This window comes from Serinus canaria, chromosome 25, assembly GCF_022539315.1.
Source record: "Serinus canaria isolate serCan28SL12 chromosome 25, serCan2020, whole genome shotgun sequence".
Taxonomy (NCBI): Eukaryota; Metazoa; Chordata; class Aves; order Passeriformes; family Fringillidae; genus Serinus; species Serinus canaria.
In genome coordinates, this window is record NC_066338.1 from 6546646 (window position 1) to 6557978 (window position 11333).

Here is an 11333-nt window from a genome sequence, read left to right on the forward strand (position 1 = left end):
ATACCCACTTCGAAGGTAAGCTATGCCCAAAACACATGGGGCCTCTGGGCCAGTCACAATAGGGTGTTTCTTCCACTCATTTCCCGTCAGGCTCACATCCGCTTCCACCAAGTGAAATCCTGGGATCCCCCTGTCACACCGGCAATAGAAACAGACTCTGTCCCCACATGTCTCGATGGGATTAATGTGCACTGCGCACCAGTGTCAACCAAAGCTTTGTATTCTTGTGGTTCAGATGTGCCAGGCCAACGAATCCACACAGTCCAAAAAACACGGTTTTCCCTAGCCTCTACCTGGCTAGAGGCAGGGCCCCTCTAAGCCTGGTCATCCTTCTTTCCCTGGGCATATGTCTTGGATGTTCCTTCAAGGGGATCAGACATATCATCATCGTATCTGGCAGTTCGGCTATGGGCAACTGGAGCTGCTTCCCTCTTGGTGGAACTCCCTCTCTGAGTCCTGCCTTCCTTCAATTCACATACCCGTCGTACTAGAGCAGCAGTAGATTTCCCATCCCATCTCCTCATGTTCTCCCCACTATCACGCAGGAAGAACCACAGCTCAGTTTGTGGGGTGTACCTTCTCTCTCCATCTGGGGAACGTCTGTATTGGGCACTAGGACCTCTGATCTGTACTGCTGAGATTTGGAGAAGATCTTCCTTAATCTCCTCCCTGAGCTTCTTGTGATTCTCCTCTATCTTATCCTCTAACTTCTGCAGACGTGTTTCCACTGCTGCGATCCTGGCATGTGTTGGGCCATGCACAGCGTCTGCATATGCTCGGAGCTTCTTCGCCATATCCAGCACGGTCTCATCCCTCTCATCCCACTTCATTATGGCTAAGGCAGAAGCATATTCGTGTGGCCCGAGTCGTACAAGTTTCCGCCACATCACAGATGTGCATGGTACCAAGTCTGGGTTCCGAGTTGTTACGTCATCTGAGAAGATAATCTCTGCCACTGCCATTTCTCTCAAGCGTTGGATCCCTTGCTCTATGGTTTTCCACTGAGTCTGCTGCATATAAAGATCATCTGCACACAGGTATCTTTGTGCAACACTGTCCAAGACCCGTGCCCAGAGGCTGTGAGGATTAACCCCCCTCATCATTCCTTGGTCGATGACAGGATCATGTGACAGGGATCCCAAATGCCTGGCTTCAGTGCCATCCAGAATTGTGGCCTCGCCTGCAGCATCCCAGAGACGGACTAACCAACTAATTATGGATTCATCGGGTCGCCAGGTGCAATCCTTCCTTAGGCCACGGAGGTCCTTCAGGGAAAAGGACTCCATATTGGCTTCTGATCTGGCACCTGCTGCTCTGACTTCTGATTTTACATCAGGAGGCACTGAGGGTCCTTCTCCTGCATCATCATCATCATCATCATCCACTGGTCGATTGGTCTTGCCTGTGCATTTCCCACTTCTAGTGCTGGTAGCAGCAGCCATTGGTTTAGCTGCTGGCTTAGGCTCACTGTCTAGCTTGGCTGCTTTGTCTCCCTGCCCCGCTGCCTCTGTCTGCTGGCCAACCGTATCTAGCAATGTGCAATAAGCATATGCCAAGGCCCAGCTCACTGCAATGATCTTTTTATCCTTAGGGTCATCCTGGTACTTCTCTTTCAGATATTTCCCCACCTCAACTGGGTTCTGAATTTGTTCATGGGGAAAGTCCCAGACTATAGGGTCAGAGATTTCCTTCAGGATTTGGCCCATATTCTCCCATTTCCCACACCACTTAGGATTTTCCACACCTGGGTCTGCTCCTGAGTCAGGGATCTCATCAGCCCATCTAGAAATCTCAGCCCTCATTCTAGAGATGCAGCAGACTATATAGAGCAAGCTTACCAGATTGAGTACTAGAAATATGGTCTCTTTAACATTCAGGGGAAACTGAACATTCTCCAATAGTGATGCAAGAGATTCAGAAGAGAAGAAGGAAAGCAAAGGCTGAAAAGCCTCATCCCCTGCTCCTCCTCTAACAAGCTGGATGCATAACCATAGCCATGAACCATTCACACCTGGAGCAGACCCCAGCATGTTTATAAACTTCTTACAAGCTATTACCACCAAGCCCAGCAGGATAGCTACTCTGGTCACTGCCCCTCTGCTGTAAAAACTATGTATTAGGGACAATACAAGAGCTATTTCTGGATAAGAAAATAAACCGAGGGACCATAGAGGTATTAAGAGCTCAAAAAACCCTAGGGACCAGAAATGCATGCAAGCCTTCACCCCAATAGACATTATGAATTCAAAAAGCATGGCTATTAACTGCTTTATACAGACACAGAGTAATGACAACCAAAATGCACTCAAAACAGGGTTTTTCCACTCTCTCTCAAGCCCCAAGCGCTGGGCGCCAAATTTTGTCCTGGTTTAGGGCAAATTTGGGAGAGAATCCCCAAAAAGGGCTTCTCCAAAAGCAAACCCACACGGCCCCTCCCCCAATTGGTTCAGGAAGAACTCCTCGGAGAGAGGTGGAAAGAACCTGTTTATTCGACAAGCACAGCACGCCCCAGCACACACAATGAACAATACCGGATGACACCACTCTTCCACTGCTCTGAGAAAGATGACAAATTCAGAAAGTCTCTCCTGGGGGTTTGCTGTTATCAGTCCCTCCGGCGCTGAGGCAGCTGCTGCAGTCACAAGGTGTAACCTCTCTCTCGGTGTTCTGAATCCCAGTCCGGAGCAGTCAGCAGGTCCAACGGGGTGGGGGGAACAGTCCAGAAAGGAATTTGGACTGTTTAGCTAAAGTAACTAATGAGAAGGGGGGAAAAAAGCAAGAGCAAGCAAAGCAGAAGCGAAGCAGAAGCAAGCGCGAAAGCAAAAAGGAAGGCAAAAAGCAGAAAAGCTGCAACATGCACTGGTGCTATCTGCATGTCCCGCTGAGTGGCTGATAAGAGGCCCAAACCAAAACTCTCACTCTGCCAGTCTTAAAGGCACAGAACATAATATCCAGCATAAATTACATACACACGGATGGGGATAACAGTCACCCTAGGACACCTTCCTGACCTCACCCCAGAGGGTTGCCACCTTTGAGGAAAGGGAAGCCAATGCCAAGAAATCAGTTATGTCTACAGCACAAACCTTAGAAGGGCTAAGACATAAAAGGGCAATTCCTCAAACTACCACCCTGGATTTCAGAATCCATAATATTCATCCCAGGGATTGGGTGATGATCAAGTCATGGAGAGATCAGCCTCTAACTCCTCAGTGGGAAGGTCCCTTCCAGGTACTGCTCACCACCGAATCGGCTGTGTGAACTGCAGAGCGGGGATGGACTCATGGCAACAGAGCCAAAGGCCCAGTAGAAGAACCCAAAGAATGGACTATAACATCCAGGCTGGGTGAAACAAGATTGACTCTCAAGCAGAGAGTGAAAGACAACCAGAAAAACACCAAGACCCCCAAAAAAGTAGAGTCAAGCTTCCATCAACCAGCTCGAGAACTGTCTTCCTGTTTTAATGAGTGAGAATTACCAGCATCTGTTGAGGGGAAGTACACAAGGGACTGTAAAAGGTAATGGGACAGCTTCTTTAAGAAAAGAAGACAAAGGGAGGAGAGCAAGACTGGGTTGGACCCTTTGTTTGCTACTAAGAAGGCTCCATAGCCCTGCTGGGGGTAGCAACCCCATAAACATGGTAAGGTAGGGACAAAAGGCCAGACCAGACCTCTGACATTCCTCAGTTGTCTTTTAATTCAACAGGGACTGGAGGGCAAGACCGAGTTGGGCTCTGTACTCACCCCTAAGATACACTGACTATGGGTAGCAGCCACACAGGCACGGTAGGTGGGAGTCAAAGCCATACTGGACCTCTGTGATGCCCTTTTGTCCATTCCAAATAAGTGTGTCTAAGGAAAACCTGAGATTTTTTTCTCCTGTTCCCACTGTCCTTGCCCACATCAACAGATGCTGGTATGGCTCATTCAAGAAAGAGAGGAAATTATTTACTTAACTGTTTGAGCAAAATGACTTATAGAAAATGAAAAGGGGGGCTTGGTATAGATGAGTAATGCTATGGTTGACTCTCACAATTAAGGGGTGAATATTAAATAGATGTTAAGAGAAGTTTTGCAGATGTATAATTATCCTTTCCCTCTCCCTTGCATTGTTCTCACAGGATGGCCTCAGTAGTTGGGGCATTTGGGAGGATCAGCTTGTTACTCTGGCAGCACTGACCTCCAATCAAGGTGTAATAAAGTGATCTCCACCACTGGACAGTGAAGAAGGAGTCGATTGACAAGCCTTTGGGAGGGGCTAGAGGTAGAAAAGTCAGAACATCCATATTGTAGATAAGAACATGGTGACTGATTGCTTTGCTCCTGGTGCTGTGTTCTTTTCTTTATTCAGTCTCCTGTTGTATTTTGATAAGATCTTAATAAAGCATTTGAATTTTTGAAAGTAAGAATCATTTCTCACATGGGGTTGGGGAATGTGGGGCAAGGTTGTCCACACGGAGTGAGCTCCAAGGTACAACTTCACTGACTTAGCCAGACCTAATTAGGAGAGACCCTGAATCAATATCAACCACAGAATGCTGCAATCACCTCTTGTATAATAGGAAGAGCACTGAAAGACACCCTTTAAGAGAGGAATACATATTTCTTAGAAGGTCTTTGAAATATTTCTCCATAACTCTAAAGGAAATGTTCCTGATGAACTCCATGAGAGCAGAGAGAAATCAAGGCAGAGCCATGGTTTGTCAGGACTTGCCTGATCCTAATGACTCCCGTGGTGCATTTGGAGCTGAGCCCTGGAACCTCAGGGCCTGAGAGAAGATTGCACAAACCTTTCCAGAAGTCAAAGTCAGAAGAAACACCCAAAGTGTCTCAAAGCATGAATGGGTCTCAGTGAGGTCCATCCCCCACACAAGCTCCTCATGGACTCTTGGAAGAGAGAACTGGAGGCCAGGATGGCCTCCAGACATTCAGTGTGGAAAGGAAAATCCAAAGTATCTTAAAAAACCTTGACTATCTCAAAGTATTAATGAGCCCCACTGAGTGTCAGTACAAAGCTCTCAAGGGACTCATTAAAGCAGATAATTGGGGCCATGATTGCACAAACCTCTCCCAGAGTCTGTATCCAAAGGGAAACACCAAGTACCTTAAAATAACTGAAGTACCTTGAAGCATTAATGAGCCCCACTAAGTGTTGTTACTGACAAAGCCTCTCCAGGGACTAATTACAGCAGATAACTGGAGGCCATGATTGCACAAACCTCTCAGAGACTCCAAGGCAAATGCCAAACCCAAAGTCCTTTGAAAAACTTGCAGTCTCTAGAAGCATGAAGGAGCCCCCAGGGTCATTGGGGAGCAAGGCTCCCCAGGGACTCCTTCCAGCAGATCCTTGAGGCCACTGGGATGTGGGCTAGGGGGGGAAGCTGAGGGCAGGACAAGGGGCTGACAGTGCCCAGCCTGGCTGGGCCTGTGCCAGGAGGCCCCAGTGCTTGAGGACAAGGTGTCCCCTCCTAGCCCTTGGTGGCACAGACCCTGCTGTGCCCCAGGGCACCAAGACTTGGCTTCTCTTTGTCCCCACCTGCCATCAGTGCCTCCAGTTCTCTGCTCTGCGTGGGGCCTGGGGACACTTTCTCAGTGGTGTCCCTCAGTGGGACCCATTAAAAGTGAAAGAAACTTTGGAGTGTGATTCTGACTTGCAGTTCTGGAGAGATTTCTTCAGCTCCCTCTCAGGGACTGATGTCCAGGGCCTGAGCACAAAGCCCCGGAGGCTCATTAAAGTCCTTGTGCTGTGTCTGTGCTGCTGAGCTGAGCTGGGCTCCTGGCACAGAGGAGGGTGATCCTGGTAACCAAGAAGAGCTTGAAAAGCACATTTCTCTTGATGAGCAGCTCTTCTGGCAGCCCAGCAGGGCTGGGGCACTGCCTGCAGCCACCCCGGGCACAGCACAGAGGCACAGAGAGCTTCAATCAGTCAGGGCTGGGAAGGTGCTGAGAAGTGCCTGGGGCACAATCACTGCCAGCCCTTTGGCACAGGAACCTCTGGCTGCAGGACAATGCAGCTGCAGCTCCTGGAGTGATCTCCTAAAGCTGGAACATCCCAATGCCTGCAGACTCTGTGAGTACAATTCTGGGTATTTATGGTTAGGGACAGGTGAAATGCTTATGAAGCTCTGACATGCTGAGGGCTTCTGCTTAGTCATAGAATATTCCCAATACAAGGATTTTGATAAAAATTTGGAGATTTCCTAAGAGTTTGCATACAGTTTCCTACTACTGCATAATTTCAGGGAGGGGGGGATAAATATTAAAGGTTAATTTTATTTATTAGGTAATAATTCTAACAAGAGCTTGAGACATCTGAATTGTTCTTTTTAGTTATCAGTAGTTACACAGGAGATCCCTAATGTTCTTTCAACCACTCTGCCCATGGACAGCACCAGCATCACCTTTGCTGGACCCATCAGGCTCAATCTGAGCTGTCCTTTCTCCAAGCTGCAAACAGAACCTGCCCCCAGCCAGTGCCCTGCAAACAGGCAGGGTTCTGTCAGGCCAAGGAGAGTGCACAGAGATTTGGGGTCTGTGAGTGCTGGCAGGGAGAGATCAGGCACAGGGAAATACCTGCAGCGGGAAAATCTCCAGGAAGCAGAGAAGATCAGGCAATGAGAGAAAACGAAACACAGATTTGCTGTGGCAGGGAGAGTTTAGAGATCTCCACAGGATCCCCTCCAGTGCAGCCCCTCCCTCTGCACAAGCCCCCTCCCTCCTGTGCCACCAGCAAAGCCTCTGCCCTCAGGGCTGGGGCTCCAAGGCGTGCAGCCCCTCCTGTGCAGGCAGAGCTGCAGCAGAGCCGTGGGGCAGCTCTGCAGCCCCGGGCCCAGTTCCCTCTGCAGAGCACAGGGCTGGGAGCAGCTGCCTGGCCCTGCGGGCTCTGGCAGGGGGCACAGCTGGCTCAGGGTGATGCTGTCCCCAGTGCCTGGCTCTGGGCAATGCTGTCAGTGCAGCCAGGGAAGGAGCTGCATCTCCCTTCATCCAATTCCATCATAAGGGCACTTGGAAACCTCCCTGAGATTCCAGTCCAAGCTGGGGGTTTCCAATCCAGCAGGCAAACCTGCCCAAAGCATCTCTGAGTTATAAGATTGATAGGGAAAGGCAGAGGTGTTCTGACTCTGAAAATGCTGCTGGGTTGGTGAAATGAGCAACGTGAGTCCTTGGCTACAAATGTGGAGCTGGGCTGTGGTGGATGCATCTGCCCTCAGCAGTACCTGGTGACATTTTAGGGGAAGCATAGGTAGATGATCACCCTCCATAATACTCTGAACAGGTAAAAATGACAAACCATCTCCCCTCAGTCTCCAGTCACCACTTTAACTCACTAAACTTACTCTTCTCTCCCTGAATGCAGAAAGAATGCTGAGGTTGTATGACATCTAAGAAAACCAGGAGAGATGTGGGGGGAGCTTAAAAACAAAACCTCGTAAATCTTAAACACAGAAGCATGTCTGTGTGTGTTACAGATGAGGGTGTATGAAAAATGGCTTTGATTTTTCTTTCTGGTATCTCCTCTAACTCTTTGCTGTACTTTTCTCCAAGAACAGGTCCCCATGTGCAGCTCCAGCAAATGTCCAACAGCAGCTCCATCAGCCACTTCCTCCTGGCTGGCATTGGCAGACACGTGGCAGCTGCAGCTCCTGCACTTCTGCCTCTTGCTGGCCATCTCCCTGGCTGCCCTCCTGGGCAACGGCCTCATCATCAGCGCCGTAGCCTGCGGCCACCACCTGCACACGCCCATGTTCTTCTTCCTGCTCAACCTGGCCCTCGCTGACCTGGGCTCCATCTGCACCACTGTCCCCAAAGCCATGCACAATTCCCTCTGGGACACCAGGAACATCTCCTACACAGGATGTGCTGCACAGGTCTTTTTCTTTGTGTTCTCATCTCAGCAGAGTATTTCCTCCTGACCATCATGTGCTATGACCGCTATGTGTCCATCTGCACTACGGGACCCTCCTGGGCAGCAGAGCTTGTGCCCACATGGCAGCAGCTGCCTGGGCCAGTGCCTTTCTCTATTCACTGCTGCACACAGCCAATACATTTTCCCTGCCCCTGTGTCATGGTAATGCCCTGGGCCAGTTCTTCTGTGAAATCCCCCAGATCCTCAAGCTCTCCTGCTCAAATTCCAACATTAGGGAGATTGGTCCTGTAGGTGGTAGTGCTTTTCTGTTATTTGGCTGTTTTGTGTTCATTGTTTTCTCCTATGTGCAGATCTTCAGGGCTGTGCTGAGGATCCCCTCTGAGCAGGGACGGCACAAAGCCTTTTCCACCTGCCTCCCTCACCTGGCTGTGGTCTCTCTCTTCCTCAGCACAGTAACATTTGCTCACCTGAAACCCCCCTCCATGTCCACTCCATCCCTGGATCTGGCCCTGTCAGTTCTGTACTCGGTGGTGCCTCCAGCCCTGAACCCCCTCATCTACAGCCTGAGGAACCAGGAGTTCAAGGCTGCAGTGAGGAGACTGATGGCTGGATGCTTCAGAAACATTAAACTCCTGGCCAATTCTGCCAATGACTTATAATAAAACTCGTCTTTGAAAATTGTGGCGTGTTTACTTTTGGAGGTTCATATTATTTGTTTTAGATTTATAATGTATTTCGCAAAGAAAGGTCATTGTTTGTGCCATTTCTCCTTTTGTTTCTCTCCACCTTCCCTGTGCCCACAGACTTTGTCAACGAGAGGCTGCACTCTCGGTGGCTTTAAAGGAACTAAAGGATCTCCCAGCAAAGTTTTCTGCAGAGATGCCCTTTAGTTGCCTTCTCTGGAGCTGCAGCAGCAATGTCTGTGTGCAGAGCTGGGGGCAGATCAGTGCTGGCACAGCAGCTGTGCCCAGCAGCAGCAGCACTTGGTGTCACCAGTGCTGCTCCCATGGCCCTGCCCCGCTGCCCTGGTGGCCCTGGTGTTGCTGTAGGGCCTGAGTGCTCTCGGGGCTGGGCACAGTCCTGGGGGTGGCAGTGCCAGGGCTGCAGCAGGGACAGGCCATGGGCACTGCTGGGGCAGCGCTGACACCTCAGGCCAGGCCCTGGGGGCTCCAGGCTCCTTGCCAAGGCTCTCTCAAGAACACACCAACAACAACATCCCCCCTCTGCAGCCCTGGCCTCCCCCCCAGCTCACACAGGTGCCCCATCCTTGCAGGCACAGACACGGCAGCACTGGATCAGGAGCCCCTGTTTGCATTGCCCAGAGCAGGGGGAGCACCCCCATGCTGTTGGTGTGGGGACATGAACCTGAGGGAGCACAAATGCCATCAGCCCCTGGGGCCAGCAAGGGCTGGGGGACATCAGGGAAACCACTCAGCTTTGTCCTGGCCTCTGCCAGGAAAGTTTGTTCCCATCAGCTGGGAGTTTCCTGTCCCACTGCAGATGCTGTTGCTCAGAGACAGGGCTGCCTGGCATCCACCCCCAAACTGCCCTCAGCATTTCCTTGGCTTCACCTTTGCTTTCTTTACTCTTCCTGCTACAAATTTCTTCCTCTTCCCACCCCTGTTCCCTGCCCTCCAAACAGCCCATTCCTGTTTGCCCTTCCCTCTCTTGCCCGACTCCCCATTTCAGTTCCTGCCTTGGCACCATGGGAATGTCCCCTGGGGAGCAGGATCATCCCACAAGTGCTTCAGGAATTGTCTGCAGGCTCCTGCTGTGCCTCCTGCTGCTCCCTTGCCAGAGGCACCACAGGCCAGGGGGGCACATCTGGGCTGCTGTGTCTGGCTCTGGGGCTCCCTGCTCTGGGCAATGAGGAGGAGCTGCAGAGGCTCTGCAGGACTGACAGGATGGGCTTTGGGGCTGGCAGGAGAAGATGAGGGACCTGATCTGCTGGAGCTTCTGGAGAGGAGGCCCAGAGCTCATCCTGCAACTGCTCCAAGGGTGGTTTCCGAGAATCCCAGAATCAGTAACGTTGGAAAAGACCTTGGAGATGATCAAGTCCAACCGGTGCCCTGACACTGCCTTGTCTCCTTTGAGCCTCTTCTTCTCCAGGATAAACAACCCCGGCTCCTTCAGCCGCTCCTCACAGGTCTTGTGTTCTAGACCCCTCCCCAGTCTTGTTGCCCTTCTCTGGACATGCTCCAGTCCCTCCATGTCCTTCCTAAATTGGGGGACCAGAACTGGACACAGCACTCGAGGTGCTGCCCAACCAGAGCCCAGCACAGAATCACTGCCCTGCTCCTGCTGGCCACACCATTCCTGATCCAGGCCAGGAGCCATTGGCCTTCTTGGCCACCTGGGCACACTGCTGGCTCCTGTCCAGCCTGCTGTCCATCAGTCCCTGCAGGTCCCTTTCTGCCTGGCTGCTGTCCAGCCACTCTGCTCCCCAGCCTGTAGTGCTGCAGGGGTTGTTGTGGCCAAAGTGCAGGACCCAGCACTTGGACTTGTTAAACCTCACCTTGTTGGATTTGGGCCCTGGATCCAGACTGTTCAGGGCCTGTGCAGAGCCCTCCTACCCTCCAGCAGATCCACACTCCCAGCCAACTTGGTGTCGCCATGGTTCCGTGAGTCCCCAGAGTGTCCCAGTGTTCTCCATGATTCCACGAGGTCTCCCAGTGTCACAATGTCCCTTTGGTTCCATGGGACCCCTTGGTGTCACAAAAGTCCCTTGGATCCTTGGGCCCTGCAGTAGAACAATGGCCCTTGTCCCCAAGGCCCTGCAGTGTCACAATGGATCCTTGGTTCCATGAGGTCTGGCAGTGCAGCAATGCTCTCCTTGGTTCCACAGTGTCACAATGGCCTCTTGGTCCCAAGGGCCACCACGGTGTCAAACATGTTTCCTTCATTCCAGGAGTCCCTGAGGAGCAGCACTGGCCCCTTGTTCCTTGGGGCCCTGCAGTGTCACAATGGCCCATCATGACACCAGGTCCTGCTCTGTCACAATGCTCTGCATGGTTCCACAAGGCCCTGCAGGGTCACAGTGGCCTCTTGGTTCCATGAGGCCTCAGAGTGCCAAAAGGAATTCCTTGGTGCTGCTATGTCACAATGGAGCCCTGGTGACACAAGATCCTGCAATGTCACCAGGGACCCTCTGGTTCCATGGGGCACCACAGGTCACAATTGTTCCCTCAGTTCCCAGAGTCCTTGCAATGGAGCAATGGCCCCTTGATTCCATTGTCCCCAGGCTCTCGCAAAGGTCTCCTTGGTTCCACAGTGGCACAATGGCCCCTTGGTTCCACAAGGCCCTGCAGGGTCACAGTGGCCTCTGTGGTTCCAGCCAGGACCCAGACTGTCACCATGGACTCCTTGCTTCCATTCAGCCCCACAGTGTCACCATGGCCCCTTGGCTCTGTGCTGCTCTGTCATACACAGTGTCACCATGGTCCTCTCAGTGCCACCAGGCCCTGCAG

General features: G+C 51.6%; 3 protein-coding genes and 1 long non-coding RNA gene across 5 annotated transcripts in view; 3 read left to right on the forward strand and 1 right to left on the reverse strand.

Annotated features, from left to right (window-relative positions):
* The window catches only part of LOC115483858 (zinc finger protein 629-like), a 229171-nt gene that overhangs the window by 84096 nt on the left and 133742 nt on the right, over positions 1-11333 (forward strand). The window lies entirely within an intron of this gene.
* Positions 1-11333, reverse strand: part of LOC115484925 (zinc finger protein 208-like) — a 513901-nt gene that overhangs the window by 59923 nt on the left and 442645 nt on the right.
* LOC127060535 (uncharacterized) lies at positions 2320-4408 on the forward strand. The gene is made up of 2 exons (XR_007779706.1): positions 2320-3785; positions 4121-4408. It is a non-coding gene; the product is annotated as an uncharacterized LOC127060535 (long non-coding RNA).
* The window catches only part of LOC115485384 (olfactory receptor 14J1-like), a 78649-nt gene continuing 74988 nt past the window's right edge, over positions 7673-11333 (forward strand). The window contains exon 1 of the mRNA XM_050984136.1: positions 7673-7867. Within this exon, the coding sequence (XP_050840093.1) occupies positions 7742-7867 (126 nt within the window). The 5' untranslated portion in view covers positions 7673-7741. The remainder of the gene's footprint in view (positions 7868-11333) is intronic.